The sequence below is a fragment of the Rhinolophus hipposideros genome, assembly GCF_964194185.1.
Source record: "Rhinolophus hipposideros genome assembly, chromosome: 24".
NCBI lineage: Eukaryota > Metazoa > Chordata > Mammalia > Chiroptera > Rhinolophidae > Rhinolophus > Rhinolophus hipposideros.
Window position 1 is genome coordinate 14,117,937 of NC_138070.1, and position 27,617 is coordinate 14,145,553.

Sequence of the window (27,617 nt, forward strand, 5' to 3'; positions counted from 1 at the left end):
ATGCTTGAAAGTATTTCATTTGTCACACTGTCCTATTTTTTGTGACAAATATATAAATTTTAAATTATTTTTTTAATTTTCTGAGATTATAAGGCTCCAAGTATTAAAATTTTTCTCCAGCACTGAATTATCATGATACTTCTTAGTAGTACACCACACGTGAAAACAAGATATAATTAATTTTGATAAATAATTGTTAAACGTAAGTACATTTTTGTTGGGAATGTACCCTGAATGAGTAATGTGGAGTGTTTCCCAACTATGTCATATCTTCTTGGATGATTACTTATTGCTAAAACAAGAGAGACTTCAGCAGCAATTCTATTCCTATTTTTCTGAAAAATTTCTGAATTTTTACTGAATGGATCTGAATATGAAGAGCTTTGTTCACATATAAAAAGTTTGGAACTGAAGGAGTTTTGTAATAACTCAATAAAATAATGCCACTGGTATTTTTTCAACAACTTCCAAATTACATGCCAAAGAGCACACAGCAATTGCTTATGAAACAGTATTTTTAGTGATTTAATTTGCTGGCCACTGGATTCGGCTTTCCTCCAATTTGGTTAAAAAAATAAAAATAAAAGAAGAATTGGAATCTGGATGACTTGCAAAAAGATTTGTAACGGTGTCACTGGTGTCCCTTTTGAGGGGTCCTGGAGGTTTCATCTCAAAGCAATACAATGTGAGGTGCGCTGGTGAGATGGGTAGAGAAGTTGGGGGGCGGGCAGTTAAAAAAGGGAAAGTGGGGCCAGGAACAGGTGAGACCCATAGTCTGTTTTCAGGAGAGTCTGTATGGAAGTGTAAGTCCTGGAAATTCATTCCTTTAAAATTAGCGATGTTGGCCTCTCCCTTGGACTGCAGCTCCTGGGACATGTCTGGAAGAATGCTTTTGGGGTCAGACCACACTGGACAGTGCCTTCACCTCTCTGGGACTCGGTTGCCTTACCTGCAAATGGGGGATAATACAATGCCCGCCTTATAGGGCTGCTGTGAGCATTAGGTAGGTTGTGGATATAAAGGGTTTAGTGTGGTGTCGGCATTTGGTGAATGTCCAAAGGCCAGAGCAGTGAGGAAAGCTCTACTGAGCCTGAATTTAAGACCTGCTCTACCCTCTTCTCTCTGAGATGCTGCGCAGGTTTTTTCTTAACCCTTTTGAGCTTCATGCTTCCCATCCATAAAATGGGTATGACGATTCAACCCTCATCTGCTCTGTTCAAGGATTAACAATGTAACAATGACTTTGCCTGGCACACAGTGAGTGTCCCCCAAATGCTCCTCTTATACATAGCTTACGACTCACATCCCAACCTCCTGTCTCCTGTTTTCCATACTCTCTAATCTCTACCTTGCAACCTGTGATTGTTTTTTTAGCAATAGGATAAGACCTTTCTTTGCTATGGAGAGAAATTGGTAAAATGCTAGCTCTGCAGCCATTCTGCCTGATTCCAGCCCATCTGCACTTACAGATGTGCAGCTTTACAGACGTGTGACCCCAGCCAAGTGACCTCTCCTTTCTGAGTCTCAGTTTCCTCATCTGTAAAATGGAGAGAATAGTAGCACCCACCCCACAGGATTGTTGTGAGGTTTAAAGAGTAATAGGAAGCACAAAGAATAGTGTTTGCATCTTAACATGGCCTCATTATTATTACCTAGAGTGTGACGTCACACATTCAATTTGTTGTTCCCTTTTTCCGTGTCGCTCCTTGTTACTGTCTAACAGAAACCATCTTTCCACCCACAGGTGGTCTTTGTTGGCATGATGTCCAGCTCCACCCTCTGGGGAAACATCTCAGACCAGTACGGCAGGAAAACAGTAAGGCAACCTCTCCTAAGCGTATGTGCCCTGGTTTATCTCCATGATGATGGTGACAAGTAGCAAAACGTGTGCTGCTTGAGCACTTGGGAGACCTAATTAGGAGCTATGTTGACTTGCAATGAAAAGACATTGCGCCGAGGCTGCTGTGGATTCTTGAAATCACACATGCCCAAGCAGGTGCATTTCACAGTATAGAAGATGCCACTGGCCCCATGCCCTTGGCACTCACCATTTACACAAAGCTAGGGGCAGTCAAGGGTTGGTAAGGAAAGATATCAGCTTTCTTGACCTAAAGTGGATCATCTCTCAATCCCAGCAGGGTTGAGCTCTGGGGCCACCAGGAAACCTCTCGTGAAGGCACTCTGAATTGTCTGCCTTCCCCACCCCTCCTGGGGTTGCCACCTCAATAAATTATTTGCACTAGAATCCTTGTCTCAGGCTCTGCTTTTGGGGAAGCCCAGCCTAAGAGATGACACAAAATGGATTTGCAAACAAGAAGGGGTTTACAGGTGTGGAATTACACTGAGCTCTTACAGTCTTATTTGTTACTTCAAGGCTTTGATGGGCCCCTTTGTATTTTATGCTGCTCATGTTTCACTAGGCTGCTCTTGGGCTCTTTGATCCTTTCAGCTACAGCCCTCCAAACTATGAATTTGGGCCTTAGGGGAGAAAATATCTATGCAAGCAAGCTTTCCTTGGTTATGTGACCTGCTCAGGAAAAACTGCCACTCCAGCAGTGCACTTTCTGAACTATTGTGACCCCTGACTGCTTTATTCTTCTCTTTATTTGCACTCTCCTTATCAGCCTGCAGTTTCTCCAGAGGCAGGGTGGCGTAGTGATTACAAACTTCGACTCTGAAATCAGGCAGACCTGGGTTCAATCCCAACTCTGCCATTCCTGGCTGTGTGACCTTGGGCAAGTGAATTGACCTCTCTGAGCATCCATTTCCTCATACGTATAAAGAAGAAATAACAGAATCTACATTGGAGGGTTTGTTGAGGTCATAGGTGTGAATCATTTTGCATAATGCCAGGCACAGGACACATGTGAGCTGGCATTGCAATAATAACATTTCTAATAAGTTCCCAGGTAATGCTGATGCTGCTGGTCCAGGAACCCCACTTTGAGAATTAGTGGCTTAGACTAATAAAAGTGTACTTCTGGAACTAGGAATGGGGTTGATACCTAAACAAACTTAGAATTCTGTTAAGATGGAAGAAGGGAGATAGGGATTCTGAGTACGTAGCAGACAAGGGTTGTTACAACCAGCCATAGACTGAAAATAAAACTGCGTGGCAGGCTCTGTACCAAGCATGTGTGCATTTACTAACATTTATCAACAGCCATTGAAGTAGTACTATTTTCACTCTGATTTTACAGAAGAGGAAACTGAGGCATGGAGTGGGCAACTTGCCCAAGACCACACAGTTTGTATAACACAGAGCCAGGTCTCACTCTTTCTAAGTGTAGACCCCTGTCTTAACCATCTTAACCAGGTCTCACTCTTTCTAAGTCTAGACCTCTGTCTTAACCAAGCACCCCAGTAGGTGCTCAATATGTAAAATATATGTTGGCTGTGAATGAATGAATGAACAAATGAATGTTTGAACAGTGCTGTACAGGAAGTAGACTCCCGCTGAAGCCCCTTCTACTGTGATGGGACAGGAAACACATAGGCCAGCAGACATGGGGGAAATGTTGATTAATAAAACTGCTGGGAAGTGGCTGTGGCAGGGCCAGAGGCGGCAAGGTTAGGAAACTAATGGCAGCTATTGTGGCCTGGAGGTCCTTGGTTGGTTTTAGGGGCTGGAGAGGTTAGGTGGAAAGACCTCTCCAGGCCTCCTGAAGAGACTAGAAGCTGGATTACTCTGGTCTTCAGGCAGCAGCTTTCTAGACTCTGCTCCCATCCACCCTCCCACCCACTTTCTGTCTCTGGCGATTGTCAGTCGCTGCTGTAATGATTTTTCTGGTTGGAAGGAAGAGCAGAGTAAGAACCATAGAGAGGAAGGAAGGGAGGGAGGGAGAGAAGGAAGGATGGAAAGAAGGAAGGGAAGGGAAGAAAGAAGGGAGGAAAGGGGGGAATGGAGAAGGAGGGAGGGAAGGAAGGAAGGGGAGAGGGAGGGAAGGATGGAAAGAGAAGAACGTCTTAAAATAAAATGGAGCTGTTTCTATGGTAGAGCTAAGCACCAGTTTAAGGAACTGGAAACCTGTGGCTGTCTGAGACTGGACCTAACAGTAATCTTCAGGCCTATAGAATAATGAAAGGAAAAAGCTCTTCTAGATCTTATCGTGGCTTCTTCCTAAACAGGCTGGGCCTAGGGATGGACGACTCACTCCTCTGTCTCTGGCTAAAAACATTTTTTATTTACTTGTTCTTGAAGCAAATGTGCATGTGCACCAAAAAATGCAGGAACCCGTCATGAGGAATTTTACTGTGCTCCAAATTCTGTTATCTAATTGCTGAATACTGAAGCTATGAGGAGTACAGGGGGAAAGGAGTAAAAATACCTTAATTTGGGGTGTGGATCCACCACTGCATGACTAAAGCAAGTCACTGTCCCTTGCTTTAGTCATGCAGTGGCTAAAGGAATCTCGGGCCTCGGATTCCTTTCTTATATCAGAAGAGGTTGGATTAGATAGTAGCTGATATTAATAACTACCATTTATTGAATTCCCCAAACTTACGGGCAAATAGGTTTTTGTCCCTTGGGTTTGTTCATTAGGAAATATGAGGAACATGGATTTGAGGAGTCAGAAGACTCAGTGGGACACTGCTGTTTTGTTCTGAGGTGGCCCCTGTTCCTGACACCTGGCTTCTAGCAGGCACTCATTACATATTTCTTGAGCGACTGAGCGGAATGGATGAGAATCAGATCTCCCTGTTTCCATTTTCTGTCCTTTCCAGACCAGCAACTGACTTTACGGATGAATCTTCCTCGTTTACCCAAAAAGTCCACGAAGGTCATTAGCGTAGGATCCTGACTTCCCTTGGAAGAGTGTGTTTACCAAGGGCAGTGATTCATACAGTGTTCCCAGGAGGTAGCTCTCTAGAATATAGATGTCTTTGTGTTTATGACGGGCCTCAGAAGAGAAAGCTATAAGCTTGGATTTTAAAAAAGCTTTATAGATGGGTTTTCAGTAATGAATCTTGTGACTGAATCTTGTGACCTCCAAACACAATTTTGGCATCTCCCCCCCGCCCCCTCCACACACACATTTAGCAATGTCTGCACATGTTTTGGGTTGTCACAACTTGAGGGGAGGCGTGCTACGGGCATCTAGTGAGTAGAGGTTAGAGAGTACTTGAAATCCCAGAGTACACAGGAGAGTCCCCACCACAAAGAATTACCAGGTCCAAAATGTAAATGGTGCCAAGGTTGAGAAACCAAGTATTGAGAAGGAATGCACAAACAGTGCCAAGTTGCTGTATTGTGAAGACTTAGGTCATCATCTTACTCCATCACCTGGGACTCCTCAATCCTCCTTTCAGTATTTGCCTAAGGGGCTCATTTAGACAAATGAAATACTGACTTGGCATCATTGTGAAAAGCATGGGCTCTGAGGCCAGACTACTTGGGTTCAAATCCCAACTCCTCTACTCACAGGCTGTGTGATCTTGAACAAGTTACTCAACCTCTCTGTGCCTCACTTTCCTCATCTGTAAATGGGATAATGGTCATTGCTCCCATTGGGCCGTTATGAGAAGTAAATGGGTCCTTGCACAGAAAGTTCTTGGCCCAGAGGAAGCATTTCATCAATGTCCATTATCTTTCCTACCATTTGCCAAGCTCATGGTGCCAACACTGGCAATGCCAGTGTTAAAATGCAGTTGTATCTGGCTCCAGAGTCCACATTCTTCCCCCTGACCTTGGCTGCTGGGGAATGTAACTGAATTATCCCCCAGAATTCAATTGATAAGTAGGACATCCATCATCCCAAATGGACGAAGCCTTGAGGGGCTGCCTCCAGCTCTCCTGACCAGCTGACGAAATTCCAATCATTGTAAAGCTGGCATGACTGGAAACAGAGGAGCAAAAGCACCCCCAGACTGCAGAGCCCTCTCATCCCCTGCATGGAATTCTGGCCCAACCTCGGGGAAGATGGATCAGGCTCTAATTATAACCCTCCCCCAGAACTCCTCCAGGAACAGCGGGTGAGTGGGGCAGCTGGCGAGCTTTAGTAAGTGCCGAAAATCTCCTCTTAGCTCCTTGATCTGCCTTGGTCCAGCTGGGAAGTTTCTGTGAGGGTGTCCGCTGCGTGACTTTGCAGGGGAATCACATATGGGGTTGGGACTCAGTGGGCCACTTCGATTCCTACAGAAGTTGTACAGCCGGGCAGCCACGGAAAGGAAGGGCAACTGTGGGTGTCTAGCCTTGAAGGGATGGAGATAAACGCATCCATCCTAGTGACTCCTGTCGAGTGAGATAACCTTGGGCAAGTGGCTTGTTTCCCCATCTACAAAGGGTTGACAGCAGTAGAAGCTCACAGGGCTGTTGGAAGGATTTAATAAGAAATGTATATACTGCACTTAGAATAGTATTTATTGATGCATGATTAGCCCACAATCAGTGGTAACTGTAACTGGTTGGGACACAAAGAAAAACAATTTTGGAACACGATCAAGTCACTACGGTATCTAGTTCAATGGCTATAGGCCCATGTTACCTCAAAGGAGGGAAAGGAGGTGACTGGCAGACAATAGGCCTTTCATTTCAGTATTTTGAAGATCCCCAGGTCTCCTTGCCTTGTAACTATTTTCCTGGCACTTGAGCATGATTGGAGCACATCAAGGGGGTTTAAGAGTCAGACAGCCCTGTAGTTGACTGAGCAATGGCCACAATGATGATAGTGGCATTCTCCTCTTGGGGGTGGCAGGCCTGGCACCCAAGTGGTAGCAAGACTTTCAGTTTCTTGGTGCAGGAGCTGGAAGCCTTTCCAGGCTACAGATTGCAAACTGATGAACCATTGGCCAAATATGGTCCACAGATGTGTTTGCTTTTTCCAGTGCTTTATTATAAGATTTTTGAATCAATTGCCTCCATTTCAAAAATGGCATATTTTGCATAAAAATAAAAAGAGTTGCAGGTTTTATTGTTATTTTAATTGGGCTATCGAGTTGCCTGGGATCCACCTTCTGTGATGGTAATTTTTGGCCCGAGCTGTAGAGGCTGACAAAACAGAGCAAGTTCTCTTCCTTGCGCCCAGGCCCACCTGCCCTTGCTGCATTACACCTGCATGTGTGTTCTCTGCCAGAGGTGACAGGGACCCATCAAAGGCCCTGGAGGAGGGGCGTGGCTCATTCACGGTACAGCATTTGGGACTGGAAATCCTGGCTCCAGTTTTGACTCTGCTCATCCTGAGCAAATCACTCAACGACTTCAACCCTCGCTGTGCTCATTTGTGAAGAGGAAATGAAAATAACCTCTTCCCAAAGGTTGCTGTGAGGGTCCAGGGTAATGATGTAATAGTAAAAATGCAAATCAAAGTTCCATGAAGTCAGAGACTGACTGTCTTGTTCCCTGCTGGAGCCTGGGACAGAGCCCAGTGCCTAGCAAACAGCAGGCATTCAATCTGTGCATAGTGAACGGATGAATGAATGAGTAATAGTACCTTGACTGCCAGGCACCCAATACATGCAGGTGCCCAATACATGCCTAGTGGACAAATGAGTGAATGCATGAGTGATATGTGTCAGTACTTCTAGTGCTGGGCACACAGCAGATGTTCAATACACGTATACTGAATAAATAATATACATTGGTACTCTAGTGTTTGGCATACAGCATGCACTCAATACATGCTTATTGTTGAATGAATTGTTGAATGAGCATATTAACAAATGTATAATGTCTATGCATCTATTTCTAGAGCCTGGCATACAGGGGATGCTAAATAAATAAATATGGAATGAAGGAAGGGAGGAGGGAAGGGTAGAGGGGGGTGGAGGAAAGGAGGGGCTACCCATCTACCCTTCCTTTCCTTTCCCTTCCTCTCCCTTTCTCTTCCTTTCCCTTCCTTTCCCTTCCCTTCCCTTCATTTCCTCTCCCTTCCCTTCCCTTCCCTTCCTTTCCCTTCCCTTCCCTTCCTTTCCCTTCCCATCATTTCCTCTCCCTTCCCTTCCCTTCCTTTCATTTCCTCTCCCTTCCCTTCCCTTCCCTTCCCTTCCCTTCCCTTCCCTTCCCTTCCCTTCCCTTCCCTTCTCTTCCCTTCCCTTCCCTTCCCTTCCCTTCCTTTCCCTTCCCATCATTTCCTCTCCCTCCCTTTCCCTTCTTTTCCCTTCCCTTCCCTTCATTTCCTCTCCCTTCCCTTCCCTTCCTTTCATTTCCTCTCCCTTCCCTTCCCTTCCCTTCCCTTCCCTTCCCTTCCCTTCCCTTTCCCTTCTTTTCCCTTCCCTTCCCTTCATTTCCTCTCCCTTCCTTTCCCTTCTCTTCCCTTCCCTTCCCTTCATTTCCTCTCCCTTCCCTTCCCTTTCTTTCTCTTCTCTTTTCTTTTCTCTGGTGGTAATGGTGTCCTGTTTCTGATTCAAGACTCCTTGGGTTCCAAGGAAGAAAATCTTCATTGAGTTAGCTTAAGCCAAAAGAAAGGAATTAATTATATCTGTGGCAGGTACCAATTTCATAGTCATGGGTTTCAGGGCACAGAAATGTTGCTTTATTATTATTGCAGTAGATCCAGGGCTTCCTACTTTAATAATTCCTGTCCTACCTGTTCTCTTATGTACACAGTATCTTTCTTTGTGTAAACTGTTTTGGATAATGAAATGAAATTTTCTTTTGAAAAGAAACTATAGAGAGTCTTAAAAAGGATAACAATTGCTCTAAGGAAATAGCTGCAAAAATAAATACAGTGAAAATAAAGCGATGTCATTACGTTCTTGCTGATAATGGTAGCCCCACTGCCCTGTCTGTTAAAAGGAGAGATTAGTAGGTGTTTACAAAGGTGTTTAAGACTGGCTTACACCACATGGATACTTCCTTTTGGACATAATCAGAAGAATGAAGATTGAATTAAAAACGAAATCACTTTCTTGCAAGGTGATTCAAAGTCATTTAAAATATTCTCTCTGCCACTTAAAATCATTTCCCCAAAGACTCAAAATCATCTGGTAGACCTCCACATTGCCTCTCCAGTCCTTTTAATTCAATTTAAGATTTTAAAGCTAAAATCATGTGCTTCACACTTTTCCCCTAAAGTGTCCCCAATGGGGCCGAAGAATGAGCCCAACCGGGGAACTGGGAGGAGTGCTTCAGAGAGAGACCTGCCCAGACTTCATGCAGGTCCCAAGTCCACCTGAAATTTGCATTTTACTCCATAATATGTTTGGTGTTGGTTGTGATATAAAAACTATCATTTAAATTATGTTTACCCTCAATTTTTTCTCAATCTCTAAGCATAATGAACACTCCAGGAATATACACTCTGTTTTTCTTGCTGCCTGATGTTAATAATGTTTCTTAATCATCCAGAAATAATTTCAAAGGTAAAATGAAATAGCCACTCACATCATTGAAAAAAAGAAGTCAGTTATAATGCCCTAACTGTGTATGACCTGAGGGAGAACTTTTTTAAAGGAGGTAATTAATAAAATAAAATTATGTCCAATATGCAAATGTTCATGTACAACTCTGCCTAGATAATAAGAGGAAGGGGTTGATATGTGCCCCTGATCATAAATAAGCTTGTATTTAACTGAATCGTGTTGATATTTTTTCTTTGTGTTTGCTATTTGGAAATAAGATTCTGATCAGTCTATTCATAGATGCCCCTCGAAGCCCTATGAATGCAGACAGATACCGAAGTGTTTCCTCAGTGACTCAAACACCACACACAGCGTTGCCATTGACAACGCGGTTTTCTGAAATGATGAACAATTATGTAAACTTCCAGATAAAACAAAATACAATCACAATCTTCCCTTGATTTACCCGGGAGTTCCCTTCCTGAAAACTAAGTGTGATATATTCAAACTATGCCCCCCCACAAAAAAAAAAAAATTCTGTTTACATGTAAAATAGAGGGAAGGTCTAGGTGCAGATAATCACCAACAGAGTTTTCAGCTGCGTGACAGTGGGGTGAGAAGTTTGATTCGAGATGATGCAGGACACAGGACAAGGGTTTATCTGGTCTCACGCACAGTGGGACATCTGATATCTCTGAGCCCTGGCTATTAAATGCCAATCATTGGGACAACCAAGAATGCCCTACAGTTTTGCCCCTAGGGGTTGGCATCACCCATATAGAGGAACCCAGACCCCTCGGCTGTCTGGGTTCCTTCAACATGACCCGATTGGTGACTTTCAACATGAGCAGGGGCCCTGGGCCCTGGAGGTGCTAAGAAGCCCTGTGACCTGGTGTCTCCCTTCTCTGCAGGGGCTGAAGATCAGTGTTCTCTGGACTCTGTACTATGGCATCCTTAGTGCTTTCGCGCCCGTGTACAGCTGGATCCTAGTGCTTCGGGGCCTGGTGGGCTTCGGGATCGGAGGGGTCCCCCAGTCGTAAGTAAATACCCAGCTCTGGCCTTCCAGCCAGACAGCCAATGGAGTCAACTCTGTTTGTGGCCTTGAGGAGATACGAAGATGGCGTACGGGGCTTTTGGCATCAGGAGCTCTAATGCAACCAGAGAATAGCGTCATTTTAAGTATTGCAATGATTAACAACAACAAAAGCAACGCAAATGCTGGAAGGTCATGAATGCGAAATAAGAATGAAAATGATAGATGTAGCATGGATCGGACATTTCTCTTTGACACGTCCCAGCAGGCCAGGAAATTTGAGTTAACTGCAACCTCTATTTTACAACTAAAGAAACTGAGACTCAGTGGGTACAATCATATGCTCAAGTTACACCGTGTGTAGGTGGAACTAAGAACCTGAGTTTATCTGCCTACAACATCTGTGCTCATAACCATCATGCATGCTGCCTTCACCCCCTTCTAACGTAAGCATGAGGCATGGAATGGGGCTAACGGTTTGAGGTGGGCGTTATTGTGTTGTTGCCGTTGTTAAGGTACTGAGACTAGTCAGAGTGGTAGAAAGAAGTCACTCTCTCCTGGGATATTACGAATCCTAAAGCAGAGATTGACAGATGATGGCATGTGGGCTGAAGCCAATGTGCTCATTGGTTCCCTAAATAAAGTTTTATTGGAACACAGCACACTCATTCGTTTACACAGCACATTTGCCCATTTTCATGCTGTAGCAACAAAGTTGTCTCAGCAGAAACTCTGTGGCCTGCAAACCCTGAAATACAGAGGAGGCCAAAAAAATGTAGACACATTTTAAGAAAGGAAAACTGTATTAAAATTGTAATACTCAATATATACCGATAACAAAAGATGACTACAAGTCACGTTTGACGTCTGCAAAGACAAGAGGTGCTCACAGTGGTTCCCATCAGCATCCAGAAACTTTTTTTTTTTTAATTTATTGGGCTGACAATTGTTAGTAAAATTACATAAAGACACTTCTGATTATGGCAAAATACTGCTTGAGAAACGTTGACCAAAGTATCCACTTGTATACATTTTTTTGGCACCCCGGGTATTTACTATCTGGCCCTTTATACTAGAAAAGTATGTTGACACCACCTTAAAGGATGATGAGAACCAATATTTAGTGTTTACTAAATATTGGAAGGTGCTATTGTAAACAATTTATCCAGATTATCTCATTTAATTCCCCCCCCCAATTTCCCTATCCAGTAAATTCTATCATTAATCCCATTTTACATCTAAAGAAACTGAGGCACAGAGAGGTGAGTAACTTGCCTCAGGAGACACAGCAAAAGGCAGAGCCAGACTCTGAACCTAGGCTGTCCAATTCCAGAGCCTGCGTTCTAACCACTGAGTTTTACTGCCTTGCTATTAAGAATGTAAAGGATTTTTATTTTAATTTAAAAAAATAAAGGATTTGGAAAGACTCAGAAAGGGGGTTGGGGACCATGTAGGCTATTTCATAAGAAGGAAAATGCAAGAAAAGAGGAAGCTATAGCTAATGTTCCAGTTCGGTTAGCTTGTCGGCCTGAGATATGTGAGAACTGAGAGCTGAGGTTGGATAGGTAGACCAGGAGGAGCTTGTTAAAGCCTCGAATGCCACGTCAAAGTTGCAGGATGAGGAAGTACAAATTCCCCCAATGGCGACATTGGGAGTGATGGCAATGAAGGCAACTCCTACTTCAACCCTTTGATTTCCAGAACCATGTATTCTTCTGCACAGCACCCCATAATGGTCATTGGTGAAAGGGTGTATTGTGTCCTGGATATAGTATCCTGTCCTCCCAGGTTACCATCTCCAAGCTGATGCCTCTGTGGCACCTTCACAGGCTGTTCCATCACTCTCAAGCCAGCAGCTTCCGGGTGGGAAAGTATGTGACCGGACCAGTGGACTTCATGGTCATGGACCTGCTGCTGCCTCTTTCATGACACGTCGGCTCCCTTGGGCCAGTGCACTGTTAGATGGAAGCCTGTGTCATTGGATCCAATACTTTCTAAGCCCTCGGATAGTGGTGCTGGCTGAGACCCTACGGGCAGGAAAGGCAAGCCAGTCCCCAGAATATGTGCCAGTTCTGGTCTAGGTGAATCACTGCTCCTTCTGAAATGGAAGGAGTCCAATGTAAATAACTTGCCCCCACGTGCCATGGGATGGTTCTGTCCATGTTCATCTCTGTTGCTAGCAGATTGGCCTTGGTGGGTGAGGAGCTGGGCGTTGCACCCCTGCAGCCCCTCCCTCGGAGGGTTAACAGTTTAGTGTTTGACTTCTTGAGTCTACTGAGTGTCATGATTGGGGACAGGTGATCTGAAAGGGTGGTGCTAATGCTGAGGTAGTGTGGTTAGACCACGGGATCGAAAACCCTAAAACCAGATTACCCAGGTTCAAATCCTGACTCTGACACATGATAGCTGTGTGACCTTAGGCAAGTAACTAAACCTTTCTACACCTCAGTTTCTTCATCTTTAAAATGGGGATGATAATATACCTCTATCATTAAGTCACGTGCAATAGTAAATAACAATACATGTAAAGCGCCCGGGATAGTGTCCGGCAGAACACTCACTAAATGTTAGCACGCATCTGGTCTGCCGAAGGCTTTGATAAGAAGCTCAAATGTCAGCGTGGTACACAGTGAATTTAGTGTGTCATTATAGACAGAATACATGGGGAGGGGAGGAGATGTGACCACATGGATTTCACACAGGATCGAATCCCCAGACTCTTTCTGCCACTTAGAGGCTGGAGGGACAGTGAGTAGCTCTCAGGTCTCCTCCATCCTTCCCTCCCTCCTCCCTTATTGAGCCCTGCAGGACTCTGCAGAGTAGGCATGTGATGAATCCTCCTGGATCTAGGATGAGCTTAAGAACCACTGGAGCTTGAAACAGAGGCCATTAAGCCATGCCCATAAATCTGGGCCGGCAGGGCTTGTGGCCCATGTGCTCTATTTCTGGTCCAACTCCAGAAATTCCTGCAGACACAGCCACTGCCCCATTCATGAGCCATTCATTGACCAGGGGACAATTGTCCCCTAGTGGCTGGAAGGAATGCACTCACCGAAGTACACATTAAATTTCCTTTCCCAGAGATACTCAGGTAGTTGACAGCAGAACCAGCCTCCAGACACCCCCTGGCTTTTCTCCCCGTAGGAGGGAAGGAAAAGGCACTAAGTATTCCAACTGTCCACAGTGATTCTTATTCAAGATGCTACAATGAGAAGCACTGTTTTCTGTTTCTTTTTCCTCCACGTTTTCTGGAAATGACATAAAAGGTATAAGAAAAGGAATAGATCTTTTAACAGTGCTGGAAAGCAAGCAAAGGGTGCCATCAGCAGACCAGAAATTTTGAGGAAACTCTGGAAGATTGTAAGCAATGGAATTGCAATGACAGAGTAGCTAGAAGAGAGAAAGACCACCTCCTAAGGGGAGAGATTCTGGGGAAGAAGATAGGACACCAGGGAAATAAAATACAGGACGCAGAGTGGTTGGAAGTGCCTTTACCCCTTACCCTTATGTTGTGAGGGTCCCCCAGCTTGCCTACCTGTTCCTTACCCCACACCACAGGTGTCATGCCTCCCCATTTAGCAGTTCATTTACCGAACACTACTATACCTTTCTGTTTGTTTATTGAGGTATTACAACTCTGCAGGCACAGATCACGTGCATATACACATGACCATTGTAAAACTCACAAAACCTTAAGACAGATATTATTGTCTCCATTTAACAGGTAAGAAAACCGGGGCTTTAACATGCCCAAGGTCACACAGTTAGTAAAAGGCAGAGCTGAGATGGAAACGTCACTTGACCCTCCAAATGTATTCTCTTACCTACTCTATTCTATAGCTTTTTGTCCAGGATGAGAGCAAATGAAAACCACAAACAAAATTATAGATGAAATATTCAGCCACCCAGAAGAGCCACTGGCTTCCCAGCACTTTCACTCCATCTATCTACATAAAAATAATCGTTTTAGTTATGCAATGTTCTTATCTGGTTATACAAATGACTCCCCTAAGTTCATTATTTGGCAACATTTCGTTGAAGACATTTTTATGTTAATTAAATGTAACTAAGAGTTTCCGTTCATTTTGAATAGCTTTATCCAATTGCACCACCTCACAAAACCAAACGAATAAAATTTTGCTGTATGATTTTTAAAAGCCCAACAATCAGAAGTCCTTACAATGTCCTCTGAATTTCCAGTAAAAATATAAACTATTTAACATTTCTTTCATTAAAGTTTTCTTTCCGTTTTATTGAGACATAATTGACATACATCACTGCATAAGTTTGTCGTACAGCGTGACTTGACTTACATATCTTGTGAAATGATTACGTCAATAAGTTTAGTTATTGTAACATTCATCATCTCATACACAGATTATATTATTAATAAGGAACCCATCCCTCTGCCCTGATCTGTGCCTTTCTCTGTCCCTCCTTCTCTCTTTCTCGTTCTTCTTTCCTTTCTTCCTTCCTCCAGAATAGGTTTTCACATTGGTTCTTGGTGACAGCAACAACAATAACATTAATAGTGACGATGATGATAATGTTAATTGAGTGCTTACCAAGTGCTAGGTGCTATGCTAAGTGCTCTCTGCAGATGACCTCATCTTGTCCCTTAACAATCCTATTACACCTATTTTGCAGATGAGAAAACAGACTCAGAGATCATAAATGACTTGCTTAAGGTCAGATGGTTATTAAGTGGAGGTTAGGGGTTACCTTTTTTTTTTTTTTTTTTTTTAGGGGTTACCTTTTGCTTTGTTACAAACCACCCCAACACTGATGGCTTAAAACAATTTATTTAACTCATGATTTTGCAGTTCACTGTTTGGTTGTTCTCGTCTCAGCAGGGCTTACTCATCTTACTCATACCGTGTTTCCCCGAAAAAAAGACTTAGCTGGACCATCAGCTCTAATGCGGCTTTTGGAGCAAAAATTAATATAAGACCCAGTATAATATAATATAATATAATATCGGGTCTTATACTAATTTTTGCTCCCAAAGATGCCTTAGAGCTGATGGTCCAGCTAGGTCTTATTTTCGGGGAAACACGGTATGTCTTCAGTCAACTGGTGAGTTGGATGGGGGCAGGTTAGGCTAGCATGGCCACAGCTGACTCCTGTATGCTCCACAAGCATCTCATCCTCCAGCTGGCTAGCCTGGGTACCTGGTCACATGGTACCCGGGCAAGAGTCCCGGACGACAAGCAGAAGCCACAAAGCCTCTTGACGCTTAAGTGTGAAACTGGCACAACACCACTTTTCCTACATTCTGTTGATCAAAAGCAAGCCAAAAGGCTCAGATTCAAGGGATAGAGAAATAGACTGCATGGAATGATCTGCAAAGTCACATTGCAAGGGAGCGTAGATACAGGAAGGAAAAACAGTGGGGCAACATTCGCAAACCACCTACCACATGGAGAAACTGGGTTCAAATCCAGGTCTGTCTAATGTCAAAGCTCTTCCATTTGAACAAATACTGGGAAAGAGTTGTGAGCTTACAGAGTCAGAAAGTCCTAGTAAATCATTGGGTACTGGTTTGGAGATAATTTTGCAAATGTAGGATGGGTGCGTCTCTCTTTAATTAAAACAGGAAAGAAAAATCCCATTTAGGTTGCCAAATAATTCCATTTTCTTTATGAAGCAACACTGAGAAGAAAGAGACTTTAGTTCAAGCAAGGGAGGTAAATGGAATTTTATTTTTCATTACAAACAATATATTTTTGTTGTAGACATTTTAAAGAATGTAAATAAGCTCCAACAAAATGATAACTGCCTCTGCACCTAGTTCCTCACACAAAAAATACAAGATACAGGTGGGGATCCAAGCACATCATTTCTTATTTCCAGTAGAGGGTGCTGTGTACTTTAGCAGAAAAGCCACTTACCTAAAAGGCTGGGATGGAAACTTTCCTTAACTGGCATCCTATTTGTGTTTTGGCTGCTCCTATAGATGCATGCCCCAGGTAGCTGCCCCCCTGTTCCACTTTGAAACCTGCCTCAGAGGTTCTTCAGATTGGTGTCTAGAATGAGCTTGCTCACAACCTGTCCTGGGCACTGATCTTTCCTCCAAAGACTAAGTACAAATGCCATTGGAGATCACAGGTCATTTCTTCCCAAGCATGTGATCCAAATGGTAAATCTCGAATTGCCGAAGTGTTGTAAATGTGTTTATTTGCAGTAGCGGTTTATTTACACCAGTATCAGCTGCCGCTTGCCATTGCTAATTTCATTGCTCATTCTTTCATTCTTCAGTGTGATTGTAATAATCATACTTTGGATGAAGATCAAACAGCTCATTTTCATTATGAACTGCTATGAATAATGGCCAAGTGTGGGGCACAACAATTACAGGAAAAAAATGTTTCTTGTGGCATAGGTTGCAAAAAAAAAAAAAGAAATTGAAAACACAATCTAAGTACTAATCAACAGGGTTGCAGCTGTTAAAAAATAAAGCAGATCTACGTATATTAATATTGAAAGATTTCCAAACTGTCTTATTAGAAACAGATCCTGACAGATTCAAGAGCAAGTACAATTGACTCGAACAACGCAGAGGTTAGGAGCGCCCACCCCAGCAGAGTCAAAAATCCAGTTATAACTTTTGACTCCCCCAAAACTTTACAGTCGGCCCTTCCTACACGCCGGTTTTGCATTCTCAGATTGATTCAACCAACAACGGATGGCAAACAGTATTTTCTATCCATGAATGGGAAACTGCTGTTGGGAATAGAATGTAAAAATAGTTTTCCATCTGAGATTGGTTAAATCTGCCGATGTGAAACCAGCGGATATGAAGGGCCAAAATCTGCGTATAAGTGGACCCACCCCATTCAAACTGGTGTTGGTCAAGGGTCAACTGTAGTAGTTTACTCTGGGAGACTCTGCAGCATACATCTCCAAATTATCCCTTTCAAAGATGTATTGGGGACCTCTCCTGGGAAGTTTAAATTCTTTGGCATTTACGATCTGCCACACATATTGGCCAAGCAACTTTTAATGACCAGAGAAAGCTCTCAGGGAAGAGTGACAGGTACTGGAAGTTGGAAGTTTAGTGGCGTGCACGGAAGTAAGCGGTAAGAGTCAAGGCATTTCTATGGATGGAACACTGACAGTATGTTGCATGTGTTAAGAAAGAAAGGAAGGAAGGATGGGAGGGAGGAAGGACGGAAGGATGGAAGGGAGTGAGGGAGGAAGGGGAAGAGAATTGAAGAAAAAAGAAACATACCATTTTGCTGAAATGTATTTATTTGTTTACATAGAAAAGGGGCTGGAAGATTGCAAACTCCTGTAATAATGGCTTTGGAGGAGGGGAATGGAAGAAGAGTTATGAGGAAGAGGAAGGACCATCATATACTCTGTATACTTGTACATTGCTACATTGTCTTATAATGAGAATGCATTCATGTGCTACTTCTGTAACTTAAAAATTAGGCTGCAGACGATAGGTTCATTATAAAAAGACATCCTTGACAGGTAAGGACAGGAATAGCTTTGCCCGTAGAATATGCTTTTGCACATTTTTGCAAGGTTAGTAGTTTGGCTTTAATTTGGTGGGGTAAAGGTAAACATACTTCTCATTTTATTATTATTATTATTGTTATTGATTTTTAAAAATAATATAAGCACACCTTTTGGAGAATAGAATAAAATGTCAAAGAAGTCATTCATGGTGATTACTGTAATCTTGTGCAGCCACTGTAATCTTGGTCCCTGTTTTCAAAGCTGAGTTAATAAAATTCCTAATGTTTTTTGTTGAGAGAGTTGCTTGTAGGAATACAAATTCGAACAACGTATATATGAGTATATACATATATATGTCTTAAAAATGTACATACTCTTTAACTTAAATTCTACTTATAGGAATCTATCCTGAGGAAACCTCATGTGAAGACAGAGATTTCAGCCTAAAGATGTTTATTGAAGTATTGTTTATAATTGTGAAACCATCCAAATAGGGAAGTGATTGATGGGCGACATAGTATGGACAGACCTGCGTTAAAATTTTGGCTCTTCCACTTAGTAACTTACTAGTTGGGTGATCCTGGTCAACTAACAACTTACCTGACGTAGATAGATACAGGTATGAAAATGGAGGTTAAAGACACACACACACACACACACACACACACACACATGGAAGTCATGCTTACCTGTGCTCATTCACTTGCAATGCTTATTGAGTAGATAATCCACGTGAAATATCTAGAACAGTGTTTGACCTATAATAGGTCCTCAATAAAAAGTAGCTATTATTCATGCGTATGATAGAATATATGTGTATAAGAGGATTTAAAACAGCATGGAAATATTTATAAATCAAATAAGAAACAGGATTCATAATTCTTGAGTATGATCTCAGCTAGGGGTTGAGAGAGGGAGAGAGAGAGAGAGAATGAATGAATGAATGAATCAGGACAGACAGAAGAAATATAATAAAATACACTGTGAGACTAGATGACATTGACTTTTTCTTCATACTTGTCTCTAAATAGAGTATATCTGAACATTTGACGAGTTATATCTGAACTTGTCTCTAAATAGAGTATATCAGAGGAAAGCTCCGAAGCTCGTGAGGAATTCTCTTCCTTCTCTGGGCAGAGGTGCCTTTTGTCATAACCCTAAGAAGGACTTTAACTGGTGACAGAACTGTTTCTAAATCTCCCTGGTATGGCTGAGGCCAACTTTTAACAAGTTAGATGTTCTACAGGGCAAGGTGTTGTAGGTTGATTTCCATAGAAACAGACAGACTGAGGCAGTGATTCTTGTACAAGTGGTCGTTTATTCAGGGAATGTTCTCAGGAGGAACCTGGAAAAAAGTGAAAGATGCAAGAAACGTGAAGGGAAGAAGTTAAGCAAAGATATGTTTCAGGTGAAGTCTGGACTCAGCCTGATCCCACAGGGGACTCAGGAGTGTTCGTTGTTCCACAGCGGTCTGTCCCACCTGGAGGTAAAGAGGATGGGCTTTTCATACCCAACACCAGTCTTTAGCCAGCTCTCTCAAGGGGTGTAGCTCCCAGATGAGGCAGCTCCAATAACTTACGTGCCATCCTAAGAGACGGTTGCAAGCATGAGCCGTTAGCAGCAGCAGCTGGGAGGTGAGCACACTGACCTAGTAAAGAGATTCCGGGAAATGTAGATGGGTCACCAGCACCATCTGCCTCTGAAGAGTTCATGGAAGTTAGCTTCCCTCGACCCCCACCACCCTTATAAGGATCCAGGAGAGTAACATGAGGCCACTGAGTAGCTCAGATGCCTGACTTAAGTGGGAGTTGAGGGAAAAGAGAAGGCCTCCTTTTCCTGGCAAAATGAAAGGCAGCCTGGGGATGTGGTCTACACGTTTCCTTCTCTTCCCAATCTGTCCAATGGAGGCAGTGGATGGAGGAGGCTGCCAGTGCAGTGAAAACATTGGTAACATTAAGCAAACAAGTACATCGACTGAGCAGATAAGTAAATACACGGAAGATAATGAGACCCTGATTTCTCGGTGTTGGAGAGGGAATTACCAATGTGGAAACTGGGAAGGTTAGAAAGAACCCAACCTTCTGATTGGGCTGGCATTGAAAGTATCAATATGAGCGCATTGTTTTTTTTTTAAACACATATACACAGATAGATAGATAGATATAGAAACACATAGATTTATGGTGTCCATGTGTGGTGTGGGGAGAGAGAGAGAGACAGAGGCAGAGAGAGAGAGAGAGAGATTGAGAAATGGAGAGACAGAAATGGATGGATGGATAAATAGGCAGGCAGGCAGGCAGACAGACAGATAGATAAAGGGGAACAGGGAAAGCTCTTCCTTATAGTAAGATGTGAACTAATAGATGTAGATGGAATAATGGAAATAAAAATACTATTTGTTACCATCATTGTGGTGGCTGATTCAGGCCGAAATGGGCAATAGATGGGATGCATAACTTGGTGGGTAGAGGTTCTATAGAGAAGAGGATATCGGCATAATCTCTGAATGTTCCCCTACAAAGTTGAAACGGTAACTTTAGGGTGGAGAAATCTGTCAAACACCAACTTGATCCGGAGATGAAGGTTAATATCACCCGTGGATACAATGGGTTGACCTCATGTCCCCTGATTTCAGGCCTTGGGAAAAGTTTGCATCATTTCGTGGGGTTCCTGCCAAGAAAACACGGCCTGAATCTGGTCACAAAGAGATATCAGATGGACCCAAGATGAGGGGCATCTTACAGAAGGAAAGGCCTGTCCTCCTTAAGATTATTCAGGACTTGAGTGGTAGGGAAACCCTGAGGGAAGGCTGTAGAATGAAGCTGCCCATCATCTCACCACCTTATTTTCTCCTAGATTCACCGGCATGTGAGGAGGGCTTGATGGTAGCAATGATTAAATTTGAGACTCACATGGGGAGTTAATTTTCAAATGTATATGTCAGAGCCCCACCCCTGAGAGTCTGTTTCTGAAGGTCTGGGGTGGGACCTGGCGATTTACATATAAAGTCATCAATCCCAGGAAATTCTGATGTGAGTGATCCATGGATCACACTCAGAGGCATGTTGGCTTAGAAATTCAGAAAGCTGTAGCCATCTTCCCACTCTGTCCTGACCTTAACCCCTTTTCTCTCTTTTTGCTCTCCCAGGGTGACGCTGTACGCTGAGTTCCTTCCCATGAAAGCCAGAGCTAAGTGTATTTTGCTGATTGAGGTAAGGAGGGTAGCTGGGTTTCTGGAGAATTCTCGGTTTGGGGCAGGAGGTTCCCAGGTGTCTTAAGCCACAGGGCAAGGCAAAGGGAGTTTAAAAAAAATATAACAGATTCACTATGCAAAGACTTACACGGATCAGGTATATTGATTTTTGACACGGTTGTTTTGAAATATGGGTAAGTCCTTCAACTGACAAGAAAAATTCAATCTACTCTCCCTTTAAAAAATGGTGGCATGTCATTCTTGAACTGGAAATGGCTTTTATCTGAGAGTTAGTGCTGAGGGGTGCAGCAGAGTCTTCCTGCTTCCCCAACGCCACCCATAGCATCACCTTCTACCCCGTTTGTATCCTGATTAACCCGTGTCTTGTCTGAGATCCATGTTCTTGGTCACCGCAGCGGCCTGCAGGCTGCCTTAAAACTCTCTTGGTCCAGCCAGTCCCTCTCAAGCCTCCCTTCTCCCAGGGTCCTGTGACCCATGTTCCAACTATTATCTGGAAGATCTCAGCGCAAATATGTAGCTGCCCAACGGCCCCTCCTCCATGCAGTGGCGGAATGGTTTATTTGTCCCTGCTGGACACTAACGCCCACAGTGGGGACTGTGATACCACTCTGACGTCCCTCGTCACCATGAACACATGACGATATTGATCACGTGGACCCCGCCCAGCCTGACTTCACCATCCTGACAGCACCTAACCCTGATCAGTCGGGATGGTAGCCAGCTGGTCCACGCTGGTATGGAAGAACCAGTCGTTTAAATACTGAAGTGCATCTGTGACAGTGATCCTGAACCCTGATGAACCCTTATTACCTGACACCCTGTCTTCGCGTAGGACACCCCCCTAGAACTCTTCATGATCCAGCAACTAAAGAGTAAACTTCTGGCATACTCGTGGTGGGGAATGGGGAAGGGTGTGACCCGTGTCCATTCTGATTGGTCAGTGCTCTCCCAGTAGTTAGACATTTTGATTATCACCCTGGTTGTCAGCAACAGAAAGGGACCGTGGCTTCTTTAAGCAAAAGGGGGTTTAGGAAAGTCTTGAGGGCTCCCAGAACTGTTGGGGTAGCTCAAGGACCAGTTTTGGAATGGACAATAGTTGTAGACTCAGGGTCACAGCAGAAAATAGCATACTCAAATTAGGATAGATAATTTGAAGAGGGTTTCACAGAGGGACGATTTATAAAGTCCTTGCAGGGGTGTTACCCTCCAGGACTGAAGAGCCAAAGGAAGGGAGTAATTAGCAGGAGGGGTGGGGAATGAGTTGTAGGGTGAGGGCTGTTAGACAGGAGCTGTGACCTTCAGGTGAGGGATGCAGCCAGCCCATGAGCACCCTGCAGAGAAGGAGCCAGATGAATAAATGCCCCTCCCTCCCTAGGAGGGTCCCATGGCTGCACCCAATGGGAAGCTAAAGGACTGGAAGCCTGTGGAAGCAGTCCATACAAAGAAGGATGGAGCATGACTCGGAGAGGCAAACAAGATATTCAGCCCCAGAGGGGGCACTTCTGATAAAGGATACTGGGGTACTGTTTGGTAGGGGAAATGGGGGTCCGTAGACAAAAACCAACATGTCCAGTACCCTATTGGCCTCGCACAATAGCTGATTATACCGATCTCCTTAACCAGAGCTAACCCCTTGCACAGTCCCATTGGCACCACACAAATATTACACATTGTGGACGGCACCCTCGGTAGATGTACAAGATGGCAGCTCTGGCTCAACCATATGGACCCCAGGAAAAGTGATGGCCACTCTGACCTCGTGGACTCCAAGGACCTCTTGGGGATCACCTTGTGTACGATGACCCTGAAATTGCTCCTTGCCGGTGCTGCCTCCATCTCTAACGCCCGTTCTCCTGTGCCAGGTGTTCTGGGCCATCGGGACGGTGTTCGAGGTTATCCTGGCTGTGTTTGTGATGCCCAGCCTGGGCTGGCGTTGGCTGCTCATCCTCTCCGCCGTCCCTCTGCTCCTCTTTGCTGTCCTGTGTTTTGTAGGTATCTTTGAAGAGATCTCAACCTCTGCATGTGACCTCATGCCGCTGTTTACCATATTTTGGTGGAGAGGGGGTGGAGCAGGCCACCAAAGCCACCTTTGAAGATTATTTTTTTAAGTCAGGAAATGAGACAAAGGAACAGGGCCTGGGGGTAGGGCCAGCATGGGGTCCTGGGTTTCCTCCAGACAGACACCACTGGAATGTTCTTTAGGGAGATAACAGAATGTTCTTTAGGGGACAGGGTTCCTTGTCCCCTCCACTGTAAGATCTATACTTAAGGGGACTGTACCGGAATAGTTGGGACTCTTAAGTTGCAAGTGACAGAAACCCAATTCAAACTGGCTTCAGTAAAACTGGGAGATAGACACACGGCAGAGGATTAAATCTCTGGCTTCAGACATGACTAGGTCTAGGGGCTCAAGTGATCTCTCCATCTCAGCTCTGCATCAATTACACCCCCCAGGGAGATCATGTCACACATGTATCATTTCATGTGTAGGTCATATGCAGGAAACACTTCACAGGCAGTGGGCCCCGAAATGAGCCTTTAGGCAGGTTAGTCTCATTTATGGTAAATAATATAATAACTCCTGGTAATGACAATCCGTATTGTCTGAGTAGCAGGCTGTGTGCTAGACTCTTTACGTGCATTATCATACGTATTCCAATTACCACAGGAGGTAAGGCTATGATGAACACGTATATCAGTTAGGGTGACGCCAGCTGCTGTAACAAATAAAGCTCCTATATTCAGTAACTTAACACAATAGTTTATTTCTCACATAGCAATCTAGAAGGGGTGATCCTGTTTGGCAATGTGATTCCCAGGCTAGGTTCCTTCCAGCTCGGAGCTCTGTCATCCTGCAGGGCTGTGGCGTCATCTACATGCAGACCGGAGAAGGGTGGGTGGAGACACACACTCAACATCCTAAACCCTTGGCCAGGAATATTCCACTCATAGGCCATTGGTGAAAGCATGTCACATGGCCTCACTTAGATGCAAGAGGGGCCACGTAGCCATGTCCAAGGGCAATTCTATACTATGGAAAGGGAAGCGTGACTTTGAATGGACATTAGCAATCTCTGCTACATTCTCATTTCACTGATGAGGAAACTGAGGCCCGGGAAGGTTGACTGACTTGTCAAAAGGCCCACAGCAAATAAGCAACAGAACTAATCTGAACCAGATCTTCTTACTCCAAGTCTCACATTGTCTCATTTCACAGATTATATAATTCGTGGGGGTTGGGACTCTCTTAGGCCTAAAGGTCTTTCTGATTTTTTTCTGTCTCTTAGACTGAGTTTAATAAGATAATGTTCAACACGAGTGAGGTATAATTTCCTGAGAAATGGGGATGATGATGATAATGCGGTCAGTTTTCTTTTTTTAATATATGTATATATTTTTGTGGCAGTCTTAATGTAATTCACCCTTCACCTGGAACTCTGACAGCAGCACCACATAATAGGCCCAGGAACGGCAACAATAATGACTATGTTACCCCACTCTAAGCACTGTGTTGAGCACTTTGTCTGCATCACCCTACTTAATCCTCTCAGCAACCCTAAGAGGTAGATCTATTATTATCCCCATTTTGTGGATGAGGAAATGGAGGCACAAAGAGGTCAAGTAATCACTCAAGGTCACGCCACCAATATACTCAATGGCAGAGCCAGGATTTGAGGCTAGTTCTCCGGCTCCAAAGTCTCAATCCTTACCTTCTCCACACACAGATGAGTATGTCTCTGGGACCCAGTGTTCTGTTCTGCCTTAACCAGCCACGCCTGGGTCCCCTGTCCCCCACAGTGGCTGCCAGAGAGTGCAAGGTATGATGTGCTGTCCGGGAACCAGGAAAAGGCCATCGCCACCTTAAAGAGGATAGCAACGGAAAATGGAGCCCCCATGCCACTGGGGAAACTCATCATCTCCAGACAGGTCAGTGCCTGGCCCACTGACTCTGCGGTTTGCTGTCCCTGTGTGTGCAGGGCTGTGCTGCGCGTGTACCTGGGTAGGCATGCGTGTCTGTGTGCTCCCAAGTGTACGTGGAGTGGATGGGGGTGCGGTGGGCAGGACCGGCAAGGGTGATTGGGCAACTCCAATCTCTGTATTTTCACTGCCAAATCCTAGAAGGGCCACCTGGAGAACTTAGCTAGTGATTAGGGAAATGTAAAAGCAGCCATCTGCTAGTGGGTCCTATACCTACTCTCGCTTCGGTTTCACCTTTCAGTGCCCATGAAGTCTGATTAGCAAATGTGACTGATGGGTAAAGGCTGACGATAAAACCACGTTACAAAGACTTAAATCCAGGCGGCCACACCATGCCTGGGTGGACGTCCATAATGGATGGTGCATTGCTCCAGGTGACAATACCATCAGGGAATCCACCACAGTGAGGATTTAGGAGCGCCTTCTGCCTGCACATGTGCACCGCTCACGTGGGGGAGAAGGGAGCCAGTCTGTGCCCTCATCCAGGTCAAATACCCTTAGGCGAACAACAGATTCCACAAGGCATTTATTTTTTTAAATAAAATTATGTTTCTGATTGTTTCTATATTATGCAAAACGAACTGAATGGAGTCTCACCAAATTGAAAGGAGGGGTTTGGCATGGTCTGGCAATACACAGGCCAGGAAGGCTCCGAGAGGGTGGTGAATCCTGAGAAAAGCAAAAAAAAGAACAGAAGGGCTTTCCAGAAGCAGACCAATTCTCCAAAAGCAAATTTTCCTGAGTTAACTTGCCAATGTATTAATTTACCAAAAACATGTTTTAAGGATTATTAATGTATTTAGTAAATAGGACTATTTTCTCTAGGTATATATTAATACATTTATTTATCAGTACGTTCCAAAATATGTTCAGTAAATCCAAACATTCTCAAATATATTCAATGAACATATTTAATGAATGCCGTCTTTTATTGAAGACTATATTACAAAAATATCTGTATTCATGAAAACATTATTCATAGATAGACTAAAGCACCCATGGCCTGTAATTTTTTGCCCCCCACTTTTAGCATGTTCAAATAAGTAAGCATTTCTCAAACTGCTACTAAGGAAAATATGTTCATTAAATATATCTAAGACTATAATCAGTCATAGAATATACGTATTTTTTTAATTGGGGAAGGGGAACAGGACTTTATTGGGGAACAGTGTGTACTTCCAGGACTTTTTTCCAAGTCAAGTTGTTGTCCTTTCAATCTCAGTTGTGGAGGGCGCAGCTCAGCTCCAGGTCCAGTTGCCATTGCTAGTTGCAGGGAGCGCAGCAACTGTGGGACTGGAGGAATTGAACTGGCAACCTTGTGGTTGAGAGCCCACTGGCCCAGGTGGGAATCGAACCGGCAGCCTTCGGAGTTAGGAGCATGGAGCTCTAACTGCCTGAGCCACTGGGCCGGCCCTAGAATATATTTTTAAAAGAACATTGTAAGGGAAAGATTTGGATAAATTAGCAAATTATATGAAATTGGTAAATGGATCATTTAGCTAATCAGTCTTTTGGCATATTGGCTTTTGCTGAATTGACTGTCAGCATATTAATTTTTGTTACCTTGACCTAGAGCTGGGGATGAGGCATGAAACAGTTGGACACTCTTTGAACTGCTTTTCTGCTCTCTGCATCCCTGGGACCACCTCAGAGCCCTCAGCCGTGGGCCAATCCCGGAGGGGTCTGCTTCCCAGCTTTAGGATTCCTGATTGAGGTGGAGGGGGGCGGAATGTCTCTGTCCTTGGGAATCAAGCCTCAGGACGTTGCCTGGTCCTGTCTGTAGGGGCCAAATCGGCTGCACTGGGCTGGGGGACTGAATGCTGTGCATTTGGGTCCTGGGTTCTTGGAGCTTGAGTGTCCAGCCTACCAGAAACCTCCGTCTCAGCCATGGGGGTCCACGGGTCTCCAGCCAACAGCCAGTGCCCACACATCTGGAAGCCAGGAGAGTAAGCCGCATGTTTTATCTTAAAACAGGAAGACCGAGGCAAAATGAGGGACCTTTTCACGCCCCACTTTAAATGGACAACCCTGTTGCTGTGGTTTATATGGTAAGAGCCATTTCTTGACACTTTGATCCTGTTTATCTGGGTTAGCTTTGTTAACACAAAGCACGAACAACTTTTTGATTTCGGGCAGCATTTGCAAAATTTAGTAGTTTGAACATCACTTTTCCTGACTTCTGTCTTATCCAGATGTCACCTGTACGAGTTATTTATTTTCCTAGTCTTTTTCTTTAATTTGACTCACTTTGTACTCAAATAAATGCATTTTGAAAGGAAACTAGATGTCTGCTTTAAAGAAAAAAAGCTTCAATCTCAGGCCATAGATAGAAGGTGCTCTTAAAGAAATACAGTAAAAAGTAGTTAGGTTGATGGTTTGCCAAGGCACTGAGTGACTGTTTAAGAGACAGAGACAGACAGAGAGGGGAGCTGCTAAAGACTTATTAACATAAGTAACTCATCACTTAAGTAAGCCTTAGGACGCAATCAAAAGAATTGAAAGGAAACTTAAAAGGTATTTTTTTTCACAATGAGATTTCATATTTATGCTGTATCAGTTCCCTACACTGCCCATATTGCCTTGGGTATCACCAGTGCACAGGGCCCATGTTTTGGGAACCACTGATTGGGTCAACATGGGCATTCT

General features: G+C 44.0%; 1 protein-coding gene across 2 annotated transcripts in view; it reads left to right on the forward strand.

The window, feature by feature from the left end:
- Nucleotides 1-27,617, forward strand: part of SVOP (SV2 related protein) — a 62,520-nt gene that overhangs the window by 19,941 nt on the left and 14,962 nt on the right. For both annotated transcript variants that reach the window (XM_081037309.1, XM_081037310.1), the window contains exons 5-10: nt 1,745-1,816; nt 10,191-10,315; nt 20,928-20,991; nt 22,856-22,981; nt 24,792-24,920; nt 26,946-27,019. In XM_081037309.1, coding sequence (XP_080893435.1) covers nt 1,745-1,816; nt 10,191-10,315; nt 20,928-20,991; nt 22,856-22,981; nt 24,792-24,920; nt 26,946-27,019 — 590 coding nt within the window. The remainder of the gene's footprint in view (nt 1-1,744; nt 1,817-10,190; nt 10,316-20,927; nt 20,992-22,855; nt 22,982-24,791; nt 24,921-26,945; nt 27,020-27,617) is intronic.